This window comes from Lathamus discolor, chromosome 9 (genome assembly GCF_037157495.1).
Source record: "Lathamus discolor isolate bLatDis1 chromosome 9, bLatDis1.hap1, whole genome shotgun sequence".
Lineage (NCBI taxonomy): Eukaryota > Metazoa > Chordata > Aves > Psittaciformes > Psittacidae > Lathamus > Lathamus discolor.
Genome location: NC_088892.1, coordinates 14,434,513 through 14,456,606, shown reverse-complemented (window position 1 = coordinate 14,456,606; position 22,094 = coordinate 14,434,513). Strand labels below are relative to the sequence as shown.

The window sequence follows — 22,094 nt, the reverse complement described above, 5'->3', positions numbered from 1 at the left end:
CACATGATTTGGATTTCCTCTTCCTTATAATTCCTGCATTAAAAATACCGGTGACTTCACTAAGTGAAAAGTACTGGAAAATCTATGTTTCACAAAGCGATTTTTGACACCTGTATTTGGCTGTGGTTTAGCTGTTCACTTTTGTCTTTGACAGTATTCATAAAATCAGTTGATTATGAAAGCAGAAGTTTATTTAGTGAATCTTTTTCTAAAGAAAGCTTTTTCAAGTGTTCTTTAGCATTATCAGGAATTTAATTGCTATGTCTATAGCAAGTGTTAGAATAATACTAAGTGAGCTGCATTGACATTTTGTAGCCTCCAAATAAAAAGAAGAAAGAAAAAGAACGTTGCACAGCTCTTCAGGACAAGCTTCTTGAAGAGGAGAAGAAGCAGTTGGAGCATGTGCAGAGGGTCCTACAGAGACTGAAACTAGAGAAGGATAACTGGCTTCTGGCAAGTAAGTGTTTGTCGGGGAAGCAGTCCGTATGTTTTTGTGGTCCTTGGTGTCCCCAGAACTAAAAGGTCAGCTTTTACTAATACTCCTAATGTTGATTTTTGAAATCTCTTTATATGTTGAGGTCTGTTAGCAGGGCAAACATTTAATTAGAGTGTAATGTGTCTTTGCTGCGAATGTGGGTAAGTGGGTTTTTAGGGCAATGTTTTGTTTGTGTCTTGCCATTTCAAGAAACGATGTCAAGACCTTTCAAATATTGCACTGATTTAGAAAAGAAATCAGATTGACCAATTCAATGGAAAGTTATAACTGCAAGATAGCTTGTGCTTATTTACTGCAGTTAGAGTGCTGCTAAATTAGGATAATTGCTACATTGCAAGAAATAGGCATATAAACACTCCATGAATGGTTTGAGTTAACTTACTTTGGTTGAGTCCTATGATTAGGAACAGTACCCCAATATCTCAGCAGTAACATGAACCCTGTTCCAATGACAAGATAAGTATTGTGCAAGCCTAACTGCACCACAGAATGAAACAGCATGCAAATGTTTCATGTGACAGATACGCAGAAGGCAGAACAAACTTTTTTTTTTTTTCTCTGATAAAGCCTCTGTAATGTTTCATATTGATTGTGAACTCTACTAGTATGGTTAATCTGAAATATTTTTCTCTGGTCAGTTTTCTTCCCTGGAGGAACTTTAAGTTTGTAACTGGAAGTAGTTGTTCATCTGTCCCAAGGAGCCTAGCATAATCCAGTGGAAAAGCGTTTTATTGTCCGACTCATGTAAGATACACCCAACTGATCTAATGAAGAAACATTGACAGTTAAATCAAGAAAGGTTGTTCCCCTACAAGTATTAAATGCACTGCTATGGACAGCTAATTGGCTACATGAAATAACTGGTTGAAAAAATACTACCAGACTGAAGCTTGGTCTAGACCTGACTGATAAATTTGTCTGCTCCCAGCAAAAAAACACCAGTTGCCCTCATGAGGATTGTGACTGTTCTTCCTCTGAAGGCATCCATTTTCAGTCTTCAGTTCTGTGCTTTCATCCTTGTGTTTGTTTTCTTCCTGCCTGCCTTTTTGTGCTGTGCATCCCTCCCAGCTTGTTTTTATGCTCCTTGTTAACTGGGCAAGAGCTCATGGGACCAGTTTGGGTATGTGTTTGGTTGTTGGCCAGCCAGTGACTGGTCAAATAGAATGGGGTAACTTAAGTATACAGTGCAGTTTTTTACTCAGTGGTAGAATGAAGCTTTCACACAATGTATCTGTATTGGGATGGTGGTTTAGTGAAGACTGACTGTCTTTAAATTAGTATAATTGCTTGGTTGAAAAAAATGATTGTTAAAGGATTATATATAAACAGACAGCGTGTTCTTCCATTTCTAAGGGAACCAACCTGAAAGTCACTCCATCTAGAAAGGAGAAAACAAATGTTCTAGAGAAATAGCAGATGCTGCTGCTTTTGCTAATTTGCAGAATGTGAGCAGTTGGGAGTTGACCAAAGTTTTTTCTGAGCCTCTTCCCTCCCTCACACCCCGTTGTGTAACAGAAGCATTTTCTCAGTAAGAAATGAAGATTTGCTACAACCACCCTCCTACCATCCCCCCATCCTCAAACACTTCAGCTTATTTTGACTTTTTCTGAGCAGTGCTAAAGATATATCTGGAAAACAAGTGGCCTAAGGTACAAACTCGAGAATACGGATGTATGACAATGAACTTGGAAATAGGTTAACACTCAACTGCTCTATTTACTAACTGTTTTTTCTGTCTTGTTTCTCCCAACTTCTCTGTCTTTGAAGAGTCTACCAAAAATGAGACTATCACAAAATTTCTGCAGTTATGTATATTTCCTCGGTGCATTTTTTCGGCAATCGATGCAGTTTATTGTGCTCACTTTGTAGAATTGGTGCATCAGCAGAAAACACCCAACTTCTCCACACTTCTTTGCTATGACAGAGTAAGTACCTAGAACCATGTATATGTACTTAATTACTATTATGAGCATGCAGAGCTAGTGTCCCGCCTGCCTTCCAAAAGGGTAAACAAAATAATTTAATTCTAGACTCTGTGACAGTCAAAAGTGTACCCTTTTGTGCTTCAGGTTCTACAGATCAAGTTTTCCTAGAGCTTCAGGGGTTTATTTTCAAGAAATTTTGGTTTTGATTTATCTAATGAGACTAGAGTTTCAGAGCAAAGGCATTAGCAGTCATAGAAGTTGCATTTGGGTTTTGTAGCCTTCCAGTGGTCTGCATTTTCTATGGCCTCATTTCACTCTCCCATTTTCAGTTGTGTATGTATTCCTACTCAAATAGTCCATTTGACAAAAACAAGCAATTGCAGGAGCCCTGTTGATGAACCCATACAGGCCAGGGTGCATCGTCTTGGCTAAGTGTCTACTTCCACCTGCTCAAACAAGTTACTGATATAAAAACAAAACAGTTATATGCCAATGAAGACACAGACTGAGAGTATTTTGAGATCTCCTTTATATTTAGAAGCCAGCTTAACAGTGGCTTAGATGAGAAATCTGAAATTCTTGTTGGTTCTTGTTCTTTTTGTAATTCAGTGAAGTCATTGTAACCTTTTATTGCTGCTATTCACAGGTTTTCTCTGATATTATATATACAGTTGCAAGTTGCACTGAAAATGAAGCTAGTAGATATGGCAGGTTTTTGTGCTGTATGCTGGAGACTGTGACTAGGTGGCACAGTGACAGAGTCATATATGAAAAGGTACGTGAAGTTATTAAAACAAGCTTGCCCATGAGAATGTAATGGCCACTTGCATAATTCAGCCCAATAAAAATGGATTTAGTGAAATAGATGTAAAACCACTGAATTTTTTATTAGTGTAATCTTAAAATTGAGTTTCTGTAATTCATGTAATTTTAATAAAATAGTTTTGTGTAGTGTCAGAAAATATATGGCTGAAAAAAAACTTTTCTGATAGCTTGTCTTGAAGATAATTTAGGGAGCATATGGAAATTCATAATACTCTTTGCAAAAGCTATTTAAATTATGAGTAATCTTTTCTCTTGACCACAACTCGGGGTTCAACATAAATAAGCGTTTAAAAGAAGTCTGTAAGTCTTGTAAAGTGTAGTTGTTTCTTAGTCTTTAACAGAATCAGTGAAAAAGTGCTGTAGTTACCATATTAACTGTTGCAGAATTACTGTTTTCATGCTTCCTGAAAAATAAATATTCTTCCTTTTATGCAATTTAGGAATGCGGCAACTATCCAGGTTTCCTAACTATATTACGGGCAACTGGATTTGATGGTGGAAATAAAGCTGATCAATTGGATTATGAGAATTTTAGACATGTGGTACACAAATGGCACTACAAACTAACTAAGGTAAACCAATGTCAAAAAACTGTAGACTTTTGGAAGCTTTAGTAATAATAAAAAGCTTCATTAGAATTAATTTGTGTTCCAGGCTTCTGTGCACTGCCTTGAAACGGGGGAATACACACATATCAGAAATATCCTGATTGTGCTGACCAAAATCCTTCCATGGTATCCAAAAGTGCTGAATCTGGGCCAAGCCTTGGAAAGAAGAGTACACAAGATATGTCAGGAAGAGAAAGAGAAGAGACCTGATCTATATGCATTGGCTATGGGGTAACAACACCTTACTTTAAGAAAGTGGTTAAAAGTGGATCATGAAAGGCTTCTAAAGACTCGGAACTGTTACAGTCCTAACATTGATTTTTACCTTATCACAGAAGATTTCGCTATCCTGCATCTCAGTGCTGGCAGTGTGAATGAAAACATTCATTTTGTGCTGGATGATCACTAATTTTCTTTACAAGACTCTAGTAAAACACTCACAAGAGCGTAGTTTAGTTTTAGAGAAGTAGTATAGCAGGAAGTATATAGGAGGGAGAGTAAAATGAAGAAAGCCAAGGGCCATTGATGCAAGACTGCTTAGATTTTGGAAGTTTATATGATTCTAAAATGCTTATTTATGCTTCACATCTTTGTGATGAATGCAGAATCATCCACGTATGCTTGAGGGACAATTCAGAGTTATAAGTTTTGACAGTAGGCTGTTTCTCTGCATGTTTGGCAGGGGAGTGTGTGGTGGTGGTGAAGAGAGTGTGGAGGTAGGGCTGCTTCTGTGTCTAGTAGGTTTTTTGTTTGTTTTTGTTCTGTTTTGTTTGTGTTTCTTTTGAGCTCATCGATAAAGGGGGAAGAAACTGCATATCAGTTGGGAAAACCTGTGAAATAAATAACAGATGAACTGTTAGATTAGATCCTCATTTAAGATTCAACCCATGTTTTGCTTTATGTTTGTGCATATTTAACAATCTGTGCGACTTGCAGCTATTCTGGGCAGTTGAAAAGTAGGAAGCCTTTCATGATACCTGAAAATGAATTCCACCACAAAGACCCACCTGCCAGGAATGCTGTAGCTGCAACAGTACAAAATGGGCCAGGTGGTGCTGGGATGCCTACATCTCTCACAATAAATACAGTTAGACTGGAAGAAGGCACTGCTGAGGAGACTGGTAAACAAACCTATGATTACTGCTTATTTTTATTTTTGAGTAGAATTCTGTTGACATCAAGATTTAGCTTACTAAAGTGAAAAAAATCTGAATGTGGTGTTAAATAGGGTCAGTGTTGTGTTAGTTTTTAGTTGGTTTTGGGAGTGGGTGTTCTGCATTTAATTACCTATTTTAACTGTTAGCTACGTATGATCTTACCTGAATATCCTTAGGTACTTGTTTTATTTTAACCAGTAGGATGTATATTAACTTACTGAAATAGAACTATTCTCTTTTTTAAATAGAGAAACTAAAGGAGAAGTCTCAGGGTGTGGTGAAAGTTGTTAATAAAGCTGTAAATGCTACACCGAAGGTGACTACAAGCAATGGAAACAGTGCTTCTAATAGGTGAGAAAAACTCCTCTCTGGCAATATCTATTTTCTTCCTTCAAAAGCATAGAATTATATTTAAAACTGACTTCTTTACTTTCAGGTTCTGAGAATTTTTTTCCCATTCTTCAGAGTTTAATAAATGAGTATTTCTTCCAAAATATACACCTATAATGATCTGGCACTGGTGTTAAATGCATTCCATTTTAGCTAAAGATAAAACAAATGAGAACACTTGCTTCTTGTTGTTCTGATAGAGGCAGCAAACCTGAAATCTGAAAGCGACTGCTTCAGGAGGCTCTGTCAAACCACGAGAAGTAAAATCTGTGTGGTAAAACTGGAGCTGTTTTTTTATGCATTCTAATTGGCCTTTTTATTTGTGATGCAGCAAAATTGTTAAGGAGAAAGAGGAAAAAGAAAAAAGTGGGAAGGAAAAAGATAAAGAAAAAAAAGACAAGACTCCAGCTGCCACTCCAGAGATGAAGGCACTTGGGAAGGATGGGAAAGATAAACCTAAGGAAGAACGGGCAAACAAAGATGATAAAGCAAGAGAGATCAAGGAGAAAACGCCAAAATCGGACAAGGAGAAGGAAAAAGTCAAGAAAGAAGAAAAAGCTTCAAAAGAAGAAAAAACCAAGACAGTTGTTACCATCATTGAGTCAAAGTCAACGTCAGAAAAGGAGAGAGAAAAGGAGCCGTCCAGAGAAAGAGACGTAGCGAAGGAAATGAAATCCAAGGAAAATGTTAAAGGAGGAGAAAAGGTGCCAGTAGCTGGGTCCTTGAAGTCACCTGTTCCCCGATCAGAAACATCAGAATCTGAAAGGGGTAAGTTTGCATATTTAATTTGTGCTCTTGTCTATTAAAATGGGAGGTGTCACTGGGAAATCATTGAATGTCTGAAAATGCTGGAGATGACAAGAAAGAATTGCTACATACTCGCTGTCATTGTGGTACTGTCTTTTTAAGTACAGTTGGTGCCTAAAGTAGATAGGGTATCTCCAAAAGGTGAACCGTGTGAACTTCACATGTCCTCTGTGAATGCTCATTTCCTTACAGACTATAATTTTTTTAGTAAAAGTATAAAGGGTCTTTTATTAAAATGTATTTGTATAGCTGTGGCCTTGCAAGTTTTGCAGAAATTTAACACAATTCCCTCAAAAGTGTAACCAAGAGTTTCTTCATAACCTTTGAATTGAAAGAAAACGGGCTGTGGAAGATGTAGGCTTTTGCTGTGTCCCACTTCAGGACACAGTAAGCTTTATCAGTCCCTTCTTACATTAAGGATTAACAAATCCTTAACATTGATATTTCAAGTTCTTATAATCTGAGGCTGAAGTTTGAGTTTACTTGCACTGCTTTAAGGCAAACCAAGTAAAGGAGGGTTGTATTGTTTTTCACTGGGCTCACATTTTCAGGGTGTTCACAGCAGTTCTGATACAGGTTTTCATAAAATAAAAGTTTAAGCATAATTTTGCAGCAGTTGGTTCTCATGATACTTTCCTTGCAAACTTTCACAGAGGGTTAATACATGCTGGTTAACTCTAGGTAGTTTAAGAATAACAAAAATTACATAATGATAAACCCTAAATTCTAGCTTAAATTATTTTGGTACTTCAGAAAGCCATATTAGTAGATTATCCTCTTTCAGATGTGTTTTAATAGTGCTATTGCTCTTTTCTTTCCTCAGAACAAAAACGCCGCAAAGTTGATACACATTCTTCTCCGTCACATTCCTCAACAGTAAAGGTTAGTATAGCCTGAGGAAGGCAGCACCCATGTTAGGCTCACGAGTTTGGGATGCCAATGTTCGACTTCCTTCAAGTTTTGTGCCAAGTATACACTGGAACCACTGGAGGTTTTATGTTGCATTAGAAAATGCATTCCTTTTCTTTATTGGCGGACTGGTTTTTTTTCTATAAAATATTTTTAATTAACAAAATAATGCTTCAAGGACCTAGCACAAATTTTGTAAATAGTGTTTGGAAGTGGCAAGAGAATTTTTACACAGAAGTGCCTCATTGTTTTAAGCAGTCAGTTTTTTTGGAGTCAATGGTAGCTACAAGCAAATGAGTCTTTGCAGCAGAGTGGAGCATATTTTTCTGCCCTTCTATTGAAGAATCTGTAGCACTGAAGATTCCTGGATGATACGGGATGTACGATACCTCTGAATTCCATCAGGCTTCTTGATGAGCATCATACCAATATGTGCCTTCTAAGGAGGAGTCTTGAAAGGAGTTCCATTTTAAAGTCTCCTTGGTGATCAGTTCTCCTGTAGTTGTGTATATTCAGTGCACATGCAGCTTCTGTTGTACCTTCCCTTCGAGGTTTGTTTATTTCCAATGGGTTCCCACCATGTTGAGCCCTGCGTTACGATAAAACCAGATGTGGCAACCAAGCCTACTACCCAGCAAAGAGAAACCCCAAGCATTCAAGCGCAGCACAAAACCATGGGCGTAGCCTACTTGAAGACTCAGGGTAGCCATTCCTTGCTCCATATCTATTTTATTTCTAAACCATCTGTGTTCATGGAATCTTTGAATTTGCAGTACGTTGAACGTTTAAAACTGTAAGTTACTACTACTTCATCAAGAGCACTGTGATGGATTATGTGGGCCTTTAAACTTCACCATCTTACCAACTTTAGAACAAGCTTTTCTTTTTTTTCTGTTTTTACAGAGCATACATCTTTTTCTGTGTAAGATTTGCTTGAAAAATTTGGGCTAATTTTGGAAAACTCAAATAGCTGTTATTAGTTTTGAGGAAGCAGGTGATAGTGATAACTACTCAAAACAATGATGTTTTTCTTCCCTGTTTTGGATAGAAACTCATTCTAGAGGAACTTCTACCACATGTAACTGAAAAGTGGAGAAGATACAGGTTTAAAAACATTTTAAACCTATTTCACCTGTGGCTCAGCTAAATTTAGAGTTAAGACTATTTTTTCTTTATATCATTTTGGTGGGACAGTTTTCACTGTTTTATGAAGAATTAGATACAAACACAGTTTGTAGTTTAATTAATTGGGTCTAGAGAATAGATATGACTGTCTTTTTTCTTTTTCTTTCTTTTCTTTTTTTTCTCCTTCTTTCTTTTTAAAAGTTATTTCAGTTCCTAGCTTTGTTCAGTGTACAGTATTAACATGAGATTTATTCCAGAAGGAGTAGCTGCTTTTTGTTTCAAGGGTACGGCCATGCTTCCCAAAGTTCCTCTGGTTTCTGAAAACTATTCCAGCTCACGTGTCATCTCCATTCATTTTCTACAGGACAACCTCAACGAACTCAAGGACTCTTCAGCAAAGGTTTGAATCTTTTAGACACCACCAAAGTTTACTTTCGGGTTTTGTTGCGGAAAGAACTTAACTTTTAGTCTTGTGGCAAACCGCACCAGGAAATACAAATTCCATTCCTTTATATGCTAGTATAGTAACAGAGGGGAATTTTTCAATCTGCTATATAGAACCTCTGTACAGGATAGAGGAATAGTTATGTGGAAGCAACATAATGAACATCCTCTGAATTTATCATTCTGTCAATATTTTAAAGAGATTTTATGGGTCAGTATCTATTCTGGTCCTCTTATTTCCAACCAGAATCTCCCCAGAAGTAACTTGTACGCTTGTCTTTTCCATGTGACTCCTTGTAAAAAGAAGTCTTCATCTTCTTTGTAGCCACCCTTTAAATACTGGAACATGGTGATAAGGTTTTCCCTGAGCCTTCTTTTCTCAAGGCTGAACCTATTCTGTCAGCCTGTTTACATCTTTGTATAGCTGGGACTAAAACTGAAGACAGTATTCCAGGTGTGGATTGACAAATGCTGAGTAGAGTGGGATGAGAGCTGAATAACATACTGTGATTTAGACAGATATTCTGTTGTGGTTTTTTTAGGACTCAACCACTTGCATAGGAACACTCACAAATACTCTAAAGTTGTTAATATACTAGGCTAATAGGAAATGGCTCAGATCTTCTAAAGTTGCTGTTACGATTTTTTTGATGATAAAGTCAGTATCAATGTGTAACTGACTAGCACAAATGTTTATCACTTGGCAAATGCTGACCCTTTGGACTTCCTGGCTAATTTAGGGTTTATCTAGGATTACTTATATTCCCTTAAATTTAAAAACGCATAGTGGATTATCACTTCCTATTCTACATTTACACTGCTGTTTTCCTTCTAGCTCTGTTTCTATAAACAAAGTGTTCAGAGCACTTTATTTTAATTCAGAATAGCCCTGATTTTATAATGGACACTTGCTGATGGTTGTATTGAATTTTTCCAGTACCAACCATATCTACTCATAAAGGAGACTTTGATTCTTACAGTTGATGAAATTACAGTATCTGTAGATTGAATCCATACATGTGAAAAATATTTATGAATCATTGTGATGATATCTTGTATATGTAAGTTTTTTTGAAATTAGAAAGCTACAGTATTTGTCTTGAGCTCACATCTCTTGGAGTTGTGGTATATGGTAGTCATTAGTCATTATTAGTCATTATTAGTCAGGGTTCAACTGGTTAATTGAAACTTCACTCAAGTTTTCATTAGCTAAGCTAAATTTTTTATTTAAAACTATTCCTTCTACATATTAACCCATTGATGTGGTAATGGAGCAGACAGTGGAGCTATTTGTATTTAAATGATCAACAAACAGCTTCATTTTTCTAGTCAATTAAAGTTAAACTTTAGAATTGACTATAATGTGTTTCTATAGACTTAGCTGAAAGTGTACTGCAGCTTGTGTGACTTCTTCAAGGATTTATTGGTTTAAGTGCTTGGGGTATGGAGAGTGTTCAAGACTTTCCTCTTCTAAATACTGTTTTCTATTATTTCACACTTAATGAACTAATTTTCATTCTCCAGTGCCATTCTAACAGACTTAAGGCACTGCTTGACAATGTTCCCTATTCATGATGTAAGACAAGTCAAATGCTCTTCTTTATACTTGTTTGGGGAAAGGGTGGGCTATTCAGAAGCTTGGAAGATTTATGAGTTCAGCTTCCACTGAAAGTTAGTAGAAGTCTAGGGCCATTGTCTGCTTACAGTCTTTCTTTATTCCTGACTTCATCCATTTTCTGGACCAAGACCATTGAAATGTTGGTTTACATTGCAGGTTATAAAATAAATGAAGCCAGACTTGAGTTTAGATTTGTGTTTATTCTTGTTTTGGCCTTTGCCTAAGTTACACAATATACTACAGTGCCCAAAATTTGATGTGGTTTCAGTTAGCAGCATTTCTAGAGTGAGTTGATAAAGCCTGATGAGCTAAACCCAGCCTTTTCTTGTAAAAGGGGATTGGAGGGATGCAGTTTTCCAAAACTGCATTGGGATAGTAGAAGAGCGGTGGAATCTGTTATGAACAGTCATGTGGACTTAAGAAACAGAATAGGAGAAAGCAGAGCTATGTGTTTGCTGTCTCACATGGAAAGCATCTGTGGGAGACAACTGAATGGGGCTGCATAGAAAAAACATATTTGCAAGTCACTGTTGAAAGTTGACAGCAAAAGGGGATCAAGGATACATTTACCTGTGGAATAGCAACGTAGAAAATGCAACAAGCAAAGAGGAGTGAAGGGAAAATAGGAGAAAGAAAAGTAGTGAAAGGAGTACTGAAGGTTCAGTCTGCTTTGTAGGAGGATAATAAAATCCAGTTCAGTAAAAAGAGAGACCTAACTTTGCCAGTGTGGCTTTTGACATAGGACCAGTAACATCAAATTTTGGTAAGTTAAACATTTACTGGAACTGGAGAAGGACAGGATTAATTTTGCTAAAAGAATAAAATAATTTGAAATAGTATTTGTTTGGTTCAAGTGATTACTAGATTGTTCTAAACTAATCTTCTTATCTCTTTCTTTGGTGTGCTTTTAAGTAAGATGTCTCTCCAAAAAGAAATAGAGAGAACATTTAATTAAAAGATACTGTGTTTTCCCCAGAATTAATAGCTTATTTAAGTGGGGAAATATTAAGGTATATTGATCTAAGTTTGTGTGTTGCTGTAACTTAAGGATATAAAATACCAAGGAAAGAGGAGTTTAATTTAAACGTGGCCTTATTGGTATTTTATGAAAAATATATTTTTTGGATCTAATTTATAATTATATTTAAGGAGACAGAATTTAGTTACTGAATACATGAATACTTATACACAGTAGCGCCTGTATTACAGATATACACACACACACAGAGTAGTGTTTAAACTTTGTCAGTGTTTTACTTAACTGTTGCTTTTCTGTTCTTTTCCCCTCTGATCCCAGTTTATATTAAAAAATATAAAGCTTTGTGAACTAGTATGTTTTAGAGTTTATCAAAGTTGTTAGAAGAGAGAGTGGAGTAACAATCTAGGGCACATTATAGAGCAAAACCAATTCTTTTCTATGTTCACCTGCTTTATCATTTGAAGTTCAGGCTTAAGGTAGAGTTTTGTATTACATTAGATGAGAACCTGTATTATTCATAGTATTTGTTTAAATTATTCATGGATTAAGTTTATTCTTTAAAAATTAACTAGAATCTGTTTAAGCAGCTGATTCCATTCACTCATTCCAGGCAAAACTGCAAGTGTTAAGTCAGTCCAGGAATCTGCATACCCTGTTTCGATAGTGCTGCTATCTGATGTGTTTTGATGGATCTGACAATGCTGGTGAACAATATTGTGTGTATTTAATATAAGTATTTCAGTTAAGAGAAAGTGTTCTTGAATTTCCAGTGTTGAGAAAACTGTATATTAAATTACAGATGACAAGTTTTAAAGTATCTCAAATCACTTTTGGTTTTGGTAGTAAAGTATTAATGTTTAATTTTGCTTTTTGAGCTAGATCTGTTATATTAGAGTAAGACTTTTTATTTATACATCTAGGTATACATATTAATATTTGGTGATATTACCTTAATTTAACAGCACTACATTAACCACACTACTCCAACACTGTCCAAGAGTAAGGAGAGAGAAGTGGACAAGAAAGATTTGGACAAGTCAAGGGAAAGATCCAGAGAGAGAGAGAAGAAAGATGACAAGGACAGGAAAGATCGAAAAAGGGTTGGTGACATTTTTATGAACTAGTTTAGAAAGTTGGTATATACTTGGGAAGCTTTCTGTTGAAAGTCCTTGCAGTAATAATTGGCTGTACATTCTAGCCAAGCAAAAGTGATCCATATCAGGGGTGCTTCTCTTTTGTCCTTTTGCTTTTTCTAAGGTCAGTTTACAGTAATGTATTCAAATGCTTTTCCCTTCAAAACTGATCTCAAGAAACACACAGGATGTTTAGACAAGATGTAATAACTCAGATACATTTGAATACTCAAAAATCAGTTCTTCAAAATAGCATTATAAGCAGGTGCTACTTTGGGAGTATGTTTTAATCTGTTAACATCTGCATAATTGTATTTGGTGCCAGGATCATTCAAACAATGACCGGGAGGTACCACAGGATTCAACTAAAAGACGCAAAGAGGAAAATGGAACAAGTACGTATTTTAACTTTTTGTGTATGTATTAGGCTTTTACTTGCTGTGAATTACAACTGAGTCTTGTGTTTTTAGCTGGTTCTTCAAAACATAGTAAAAGTGAAAGTCCATCAGATTCCCCTCGCTTAAATGAAAAGGAGAAGGAGAAGAACAAATCAAAATCTTCAGGAAAAGAGAAAGGTGATTCAATTAAAGCAGAAAAGATGGAGAAGAGCTCCTCTGGTAGCAAAAAGGTAAAATAAGTATTCTCATTTTGTTGCTTTGCTGACATTGACTGAGCAAACTGATTCTTTTCTTCCTGTATTTTATTGCTGGTTTATGGCCTAAACTGAAAAAAGTACACTGTGAATGTGTAAGATGCTGCTTCTGGAAATTCTGATATCTTGTGGCTCTAAATATTTCAGCACTCACTCCTGGTAGAATAAATGGGAGAAATGGTTCATTTTGGCAGCAGCCAAGAAAGTTCAGAATTTACACTTTAGGGTTTGAATAATCTAGAATATTGCAGACTTGCTTGGTGAGCAAATATGTGAAAGCAGAGTTAACTGACACATAAACTAGTCTGCTTGTATTCAGATTCATGTGCATGTGTCAGCACAGCGTTTTTTTTTGTGGAAGCAGAAGTAGTTTGTAGCTATTCGTAATACACCAAACAGTAGTTCCCAGTTTTAACTCATCAGTGATAGTGGTTATCGTACAACTGCAAGACAAAGTTAGAATAATCTCAGAAATCATAGAAGCTGATTACTGTCATTCTAACTGATAATTTTTTTAGCTGTGGCCAGTTTAAATATTCATAATCCTTATCAGACTGTACCTTGTATACTATAATAAATGATTTCCCTTGTATGTATTTTTTAAAGGAATCAAGACACGATAAAGAAAAAACAGAAAAGAAAGAAAAACGAGACAGTACTGGAGGAAAGGAAGAAAAGAAACAATATCCTTTTACATATTAACATTTCAGAACAATACAGAAAATGAACTTCCTTTTATTATATGTAGGGAAATACATTTTTCCTTAACGCTGAATCTACTCATAAATCTTCAGACAAGCACAGATAATGAAGATTGTTCCAGTCAAGGTAAAAATTCGTATGATTTACTCTGACTTGGTGTCCCCCGTGGGTCCTTTTGACTGGTAAAAAATACACAAACAAAACAGCCTGCATGTAAAAGGGCTGAAATCACCCAGGGTTGGTTTTAGGGTGGTTTTGTTGTTTGGGGGGGATTTTCTGGAGGTGGTTGTGGTTTTGTTTGCTTGGGGAGGGTGGGTTTGTGTGGTGTTTCTTTTTTTATTCTATCCCAGGGGAAAAAAAAAACCTTCCCCATCATCAGCATAGAGATTGTATAGATGCTCACCTCTTTTTGGCAAATGCTGCCCTGATAGCCATCAGTCTTGCTAACCTGTTAATTAAGAATATCTTGCCTAGTATGTTAGAAACTCAAGTTTTGTATTCTCTTTTTAATTTAAGAAAAGCACTACCTTTTAAACCAAATTGCTATATAGTGTAGTAAATCAGTTCATTGTCTCTGATTCATCTCTTATCTGATAGATTTGAGGAGGAAGAAGCCAAAGGAAAACTTTCACATGGAGGCATTGACTATTTGCAGAAAGAAAAGAGAAACTTCAGAGTATTCTGAGTAGCCCATATTCGGACTAGAATTTTTTAGAAAAATAAATTGTTCATTTAAGCTGACTGTTCTGATTTTATTTTAGTTTTAAGAACTATGCAAAGATGAGGTAACTTAAGTTTAGTTTTAGGGGTATGAGGGTGGGTTTTTTTCTCCTGTTTGCATCTAGCCATTTTGAGAGACTTGGAACATCTCATTTTCAGTTATTTGGGCAGGAAAAGAAAGTGTCCCAGCGAACTTAAAATAAGTTCACCTGACCTCCCCAACTCAAGTCACATGCTGCTACCAATCTTTCTACATAAAGCAGTGGACACTTTTACATTTTAAGAAGTGTGTATATGTTGGGTAAACATGGAAATAACTGATAATGTTTAACAAATAGCAAACAATATGGCTTCTTTTGGAATGCTCACAAATTGTCCAAGTGTTTATCATTCTTATTTGTTCTCTATTTAGAATTGATGAATTGTTTGTTAAAACTTTGTGTGTAGGTTCTGTGAGAGCTCAAAGGAAGCACGAGCAGAAATGAAGTAGAAACAATTTTTTATTCACTTACACATTTTCATGGTTTGAGATTGTTTGCTTTCATAGAGTAATACATGAACAAAACAAGGCAGGCAAAGTTTTTCTTCTTATCAGGCAAACTGACACTGTTAGGGGGAAGACAACATTTTCAAATCAGTAAATCATTCTTGTGGATTTTGAAGAATTGATGAGCCTCCAAATTTATCTTGTTTTCACAACTGTCTTGGCTGGTCTAGAAAGTGATGCTGCCTTTCATAGATACGATTTGTTGTGAACCCCACTTGAAGATATGGGGGGAGGGAGAAAGTCTTACTACTGAGAGAGTGGTCAAAAATTTAACAGTTTGCCCAGGTGGAGCTGCTATCCTTAGGGTATTCAAAACCTAAGTTGGTAATCCACAGTCCTGAGCAACCTGCTCCAGTTAATTCTGTTTTGTGAGCCACGTGTTGGAGTGGACAGTCTTCAGAGGTCCCTTCCAACCTCACTGGTTTTGAAATTCAATTATATGTCTGTCATATTTGAGAATATTTAAGGTGATACTGTATGGCAAAGCTTACAGAAGAGATTTATTGGCTAAGGACTCCTAATTAACATTGCTCCTTGTAATGGCTGTACTTGCTTTAGATGTGTCAGAGAGAGACTGTGATGCAGTCCCCTGTTCTTCTGTTTGCCTCTAACTAAAACAGCAGAGACTAAATCTGAAAGGTGTATAGGCTTTGCTGTTGGGAACTTATCTCCAGTAGGCCTAAGCATTATAGGATGGCTTATACAATATTTACAGAGGTGTGTTTTGATGAAGGTCCAACAAAACCAACTAAGAAACCAAAATTTGAGTTCTGAACTCTTCCTGATCATCTGGGAATGTCTTCTGAAAAAATTCTCCACCCATGGATTGTGGCCTTAAAGAGAAAAGGGAGGGAGAGTATTGGAAAAAGGGTCTGAAGAGGTTATTGTTGTCTGAACACTGTGGATGGGTCCCCAGGCTTTTCTTCCATTTAAATGTTGCTTTGGGGGAAAAAAAAGAGTTTCGGTAGATGAAGTTCACTACTTCAGGACTTTCATCTTTCATAATAAAATGTGAAGTTTTATCTTAACTAGCAATTCAACATAAATTGAGGATTGTAACAACTTAAAGCCCAGCTGTGTGTTTTATGACTATATCATGACCTAAGCAACACAGGTGTAGGTAAATGTCAGTTGCACAGTAAAATTCATATCCAGCTATGTAATAGGCTAAGCTGGGTCATATGGCCTAGAATAGTGACAACACCCCTAGAATAGTGACAACACCCCATCATTCGCGTAGTAAAAGATGAAAAAATGCTCTTTATAGCAACACGGTGGTGGTTGTGCTGTGCTCCAGTTTGTTTTATAACATTATTCCTAGTGTATTTCTTGCTTAATTTAGAGATAGTAATATTCTGAGGGGTTTGTACTTCTTGAAGAGTTTTTACCTCCACAAGTGACTACTTGAGTTTTATTTATATCTTTAAATTAGTGTTTCACTCCTTCATTAATACAGTTCTTGCTGTGGACTAAATTGGTTATGGAATGAATGACTGATAAAATTAGTTTTATTTCCCCACCCCCACTCATTCTTTGAATTGTGAATGGAATAAAATGCTAATTGTGAGATCAGTATTCATTTGAACAACATCTCATTGTAATTATGTGTGCTGTTGTTGCAGGTGAGATTGAAATGGGAAGATACCCAGCTGTGACCAGAAATGTATTTTCCAGAGTATAGATTGCACAGAAATTTGTGAATGAAGAGGACCCATCTGCATCTCCTTAAATTATTCAGTTCTCTGCTTTATTTCCCCATGCTGAGGATTTAATTGTTGAGTTGTACATTACTGTATTTTTAACTTGTTGCTTAGTTTCTTACACATTTATTTTCAGTACCTGGCTGAAAGTGTTACCTATTCCATATTTTAGCACAATGTGCTGCAAACAAACAGTTGCCATAGTGCAAATGAGGTTTCATGTGTACAGAGTTCCACTTTAGGTTGTCAAAATACTGCCTGAGTTTAGTAATTCTTTCGATCTGAAATGCATTCTTTTAGATGTTTGAAAACCGCAAATAAACAATTATTGAACCTTTTTGGATTTACCTCATTTAAACTCAGTTTTTATTTATTACTTGGCCTGTTTTTAATATCAGTGACTAAAAAAAAGAAGTCAAGTGGGAGCACTGTTTTCATGCAGTGCGTAGGGATTATTTGTATATTGTGTACAACGTTGACTTGTTTAAAGAAAAAAAGAATGAAGCCTGTCCCTTCCATCCTGACCTAAACCTGTGCTCAGTTGTCCCTTGCCACACCTTTTGTTTGTCATGTTGTTTTTAGATCAATTGGAAATGCTCTCTTCAAACCGGAAGTAAATTAAGTTTCAATTACAGCTACAGGAGCTTTGTATTGCCGAACTTTAGTCTGAAAAGTTTCACAATGACATTTTTAAGAAAAAAAAGGAAAAAAAAAATTTTTTTATCTGCTGAATTCTACCAGTGTAACCTTTTTTCTAAATAAACAATAGTTTTCTCAATGGGTCGTAAATCGTTCTGTGTGTGGTCACTTTATTGCTCTGTGTATTGTTACAAACATTTGATGCTATTTGGGATGCTGGGAGGGTGTTTTCTGTCTTACCAGCCCTCTGCACTTGCTTACTGATCAGACACAAAGGGTTAATTACATAGGGTGGGGCCAGCTGTAGAGTAACCTTGTGTTCCTTCTCCAGTGACCCTGCATTCATTCCCACATTGGGTCAAGTTTATGCCTTTCTCTTGAGGCATCTGTCCCTCATCCAAGACTCATTAAAGTATCTGGCACTTTTTTCCCACCATTTCCTGATTTAGTCTAATTAGACTGACCCCAGAGTGTCTTGAAAATGCCTTATTTTGACCAGTTTAATTTAATGCCTGGTAACAAATGGACTCTACCTGGCTTTTGACATGGCACAGTAGGTCACTTTGATGAAGCTGCCATCTCAGGTGTTCACCTAGGTAAGAAACCTTGAGGACTTTGAAGGGGTCACGTTCCTGCCCCCACCAAAGGTGTGGATTTCCTTCTGTAAAAATGATCACTGGCTTGTTCTAACTAGAAAATGCGAGTTGTGAAGGAATCCAGGGTTGTGTTCTTTGAAGAATGGAGATTCAATGTCCTGTCTAGAATCTTCATTTGCTTTTTAGTGATTAAGAAGGAATAAGGGGAAGCTGAGCTTGTTTGGCCTGGGTACAGCAGTTGAAATACCCAATGAATATGTATTCACCAAGTAGCAGGAACTGCTGTTACAGCTGGATTCTTATCTTTTTGAGGTGCTTCATCCCTTATGCTCTTCAGCCAGTTCTTGCTCCAGGGGCTGCAGGACTGACTGAAACTTTGAATGCATTTGCTCCTCTGCCCAGAGCCCTGCCATACAGACAGAGTAGCTCTCTGTATCTGCAGTCAGCATGTGTGGTAGAAGGAGAAGCGGTGACCTGGAGGGGGAAAGAAAACTTTTACGTATCAAAACTGAAATATCAGCAGAACTGTAAAACCTTGGTCCTCATGTAGCTTCAGATCGTGAGCAGAAGTAGTGAGAGCTGTCATAGCTGCTGCCTGAAGGCTGGAGTGAAGTTTTCCTCTGTTTTTAAAAGGCACAGCAAATACAAGGCTAATCAGAGTACCTTTAATTTGAATAATTAAAAGATGAAGTGCAAATTAAGGACGAGTTTTGGAGGAGGAGGTGTGGAATCTAAGTAGCTTGAAAGATTTAAGTGCTGGGAGGTGGTGATCTTGAGAACACAGATTTCTCATAGGTGTAACATCTCTCAGGACTGTAATGTAATCAAATCCCTGTAATACTGGAATTATTACATAGAGAGCATGTTCTCAATTTTTACAGTCTCTGACAGGAAAGGATGATCATGTTTTTCAAGGTTACACTTTCAGACTGACAAGCAGAAAATTCATTCTGCCTGTTGGACTGCTGTGGTTTGTGTTACTACCACCAGTGTGCCATGCTGGTCCCTCATGCCTTAATTCTGCTTACCTCCACTGAGCACCATGCTTGTAGCAGCAATGATGCCTATAAATGCTTTCTGTTGGCTGCGTTCTCCGGAAAGATGTTTATTGATTCTTAGTAATAGATACAAATCAACTTAAGTTTAGATGGGGTAATCAGTCCTTATTGAACAGGCTTGGGAAATGGGGTTTGCTCACAGGGAAGGGTATAAAATACAACTCTAGTCAGAGCAAACTGATTTTTAATGGTTGCTGGGAGAAACATGCTTAACATATTTAAATGTTCAATATTCTGTTTGTGAACTTCTAAAATAAAAATGAGATAAGGGTGACATTAAATCCTATTTCAAATGGTAAGTTAATCGTTGTGTGCTGGTTTGCTTTATGTGGAGGGTCACACCTGTATGGCTTTCCCCTGTGCTGCTCTTTCCCTTGTCCAAAAAAAAATCCTGTATGAGGCGCTTGAGTTTCTGAGGGTCATTTCTTTGTCAAGGAATTACCTATCTTGGTGGCAGGCTGGACTGCATATCAGTCATCAGCAGATCAAGCTGAGGCAGGCAGTGTGGGTTTGGCTCAAGAGTCAGTGTTTCTGTGGAACTTGATTGGTATTTATTTAGGATTTTCCTGTAATGACTATTATAAAATAGTAAAACGAGTAAGGTACACTCTGTACTAAACTGATAGTGTTCAACAGGACTGGGGCTGAGAAAACTCTTCATGGATTAGTTATTTTAGCTGGTGGTTGAAACAGCTGCTGGTTCATCAAACGTGACAAACTGGGGAAAATGTTATGCTGACAACCTCTTAAATAATCCCAATATAGCAAATTTTTCTCCTTTGAGAATTTTGTTGTCCACACCTGAAGCACTGAGCCTGGGTGCGTTGTGAGGTGACAGGGATCTGAGCTATCACAGTGCCTGGGTGCGTGATACTGCTGGCACTGAAGTAGATGATGGGACTGAGAGGAGGTGGAGTAGGTGCCTGCTTAAAGTCACTGCCTTGCAAGGAGTTGTAACTTGATGGATTTTTAACTGCAGATCATGATCTTGGCCTGCAGGTTCACAGAGCAAATGATTCTGTTCCCAGCAGTGTTTAGCAATAGATTTTTTGCGCTGATTCAGTATCAACAAAAGCAAACCTTTTTTAGCTGATGGAGTATTTGCTGATTATAATGATAAGCCCCAAACCTTTTTGCATCAAGTATTAGTACTATTAAACAGGTACTCGTCTTTCACATATTGTGAGATTTAGGTGGCTTTTTAGGTTTTGTTTGTTGGGTTTTTTTCCTGGGGGGGGGGGGGGGGGGGGAGGATTGTTGGTTGTTGTTGGCTTGGTTTGGGGTTGGCTGATTTGTTTAGTATCTGTTTTATTAAATACAATCAAGAGAAAATGAACATGAACCAGAAATTGAGCATCCCTGGTGCTCTGCGAATGCTGGCTTGTGTTTTTTGTAGTCTGGGGGTTGGGGCAGGAGGGCTGTCAATCCTGGTGGCTATATTTTAACATACTGAATATTAAGGAATTGCAATGCTGATAGACTTGATCGATAAAACTCTTCTGATTAGCTTTGTCCTTGTTAATTAGAGGTTATTTCTGAATAAATCAGAGAAGATTACAAATGCTTGTCCTGCAGTGCAAGAAAGACACAGACAAATTGGGAAGGGAATCAGGTAAGAGTTACCCAGCTAATTAGAGGCGGGAAGAATTACTAAAAAGGAGAGTAACCAAGCTAAATGCTCAGGCACTTTTAATTAACTCATTAGTTCAGTCTAAAATGAAATGCTTCCATCAAAGTCACCCTGCTCCTTGTGGTTTACTGGAGTGTGATGAGGCGAGGCTTTGGCTGGGTGACCGTGCGGGTGTATGAGACTTTGAGTGGAAATAGGGGAGTCCCAGATGGCTGGGGAAAGCATGGGAAGAAGGGGTCTGTGTTTCCAGAGCTGGTGGGGTTGTATCCACTGGCTCAACCCCATCGACTAAAGCTGAGAGGGTTGTGAAGAACAGACAAGGCTGGATGGATGGGAGAGCAGGAGGGCAGCCCAGACAGTGCACCCTATGCAGTGCACTCTGAATGAATCCCTGTTTCTGGTGTGGCCTGTTTGATGTGACATTCTAATTGTTCTGTGTAATCTGCACCATCTGCGATAGGTCACAACTTCACCTGTTCTATAATAAGCTATTTTGCCTGACTATGGCAAACTTCCCTTGTTTAAAGGGCAGGGGAATATTGAATAAATACCATTTATATTTATTTGCCTCAGATCAAACTGTGGCTCTTACATTAATTTTGTAGGTTTTTGGTAATTAGCCTGCTCAGGCCATATTTGGAATTCAAATCCAATATTTGTTGAAAAGCTCCAAATGATATTAAACTCTGCTCCCCGAGCACAGAGCAAACACCTCTCCCTCGCAGAAAAGGCCAGCCCTGCCCCGAAAGCTGTCACGGCAGCACGGGTGGGAAGAGCCCGGTCAAAGGCACATGGATGTGCAAAGCCAGGGTGCTCTTGCGCTAGAAGGATGTGGCTGGGCTGGGACCCCCCCTTCCCTCCTGACGGCGGGGGGTACCTGGGGAGAGCCTCGGGCCCCCGCCGGGGGCCGGGGCTGGGCAGGGTGCGGCGAGCGGCGCCGGCCGGCCGCTGCATGTCAGTGTTGCTCCGAGCAACGGCGGCGGGCTGAGGCCCCAGCCTTACACTGGGGCTTCTCTGCTTGAAGAACCCAGCCGGCATCAGAACGTCTCAAGGCACACTCCCGTGGCGCCTGCCCTCCCTCACAGACTGCAGCTCTGCTTCTGTACTCTTTAATCAGCTTCCTGTGTTAAATCAGGCGTTTCCTCGCTCATTACAGCATCCCAAGCATCTGCCACGCGCGTATTAAGTGGTCAGTTGCGTTGTGTGCTAAACATTCTCTAAAGCAGCTGTCAGTACCAGCATCATGGCTGTGGTTTGTGCTGTGGTTTTTTATAGGCTTTAGGTGCTTCACCCTGCTTTGCCACCAAGGTGCTTTGGGGATGCTGTTAAACCTTTACAGGTTTTGTCCCTGCCCAGCCCTGTGATGTCTGTGCAGGTCCCCACTGTTGTAGGGCGGCTCTGTAAGCACCCGCTGTGCTTCCCAGCCCTTCCTCA

The 22,094-nt window shown here is 38.1% G+C and overlaps 1 protein-coding gene across 2 annotated transcripts in view; it reads left to right on the top strand.

The window, feature by feature from the left end:
* The window catches only part of THOC2 (THO complex subunit 2), a 50,928-nt gene extending 33,402 nt beyond the window's left edge, over window positions 1–17,526 (top strand). The window contains exons 24-39 of one of the 2 annotated variants that reach the window (XM_065689120.1): window positions 316–457; window positions 2,264–2,421; window positions 3,068–3,196; window positions 3,687–3,818; window positions 3,901–4,085; window positions 4,791–4,975; window positions 5,260–5,362; window positions 5,733–6,169; window positions 7,032–7,090; window positions 8,607–8,642; window positions 12,246–12,383; window positions 12,742–12,811; window positions 12,887–13,044; window positions 13,675–13,751; window positions 13,849–13,896; window positions 16,660–17,526. In XM_065689120.1, the coding sequence (XP_065545192.1) occupies window positions 316–457; window positions 2,264–2,421; window positions 3,068–3,196; window positions 3,687–3,818; window positions 3,901–4,085; window positions 4,791–4,975; window positions 5,260–5,362; window positions 5,733–6,169; window positions 7,032–7,090; window positions 8,607–8,642; window positions 12,246–12,383; window positions 12,742–12,811; window positions 12,887–13,044; window positions 13,675–13,751; window positions 13,849–13,876 (2,037 nt within the window). In that variant the 3' untranslated portion in view covers window positions 13,877–13,896; window positions 16,660–17,526. The other variant, XM_065689121.1, reaches the window with a different exon arrangement.
* The last annotated feature ends 4,568 nt before the right edge of the window (window positions 17,527–22,094 follow it).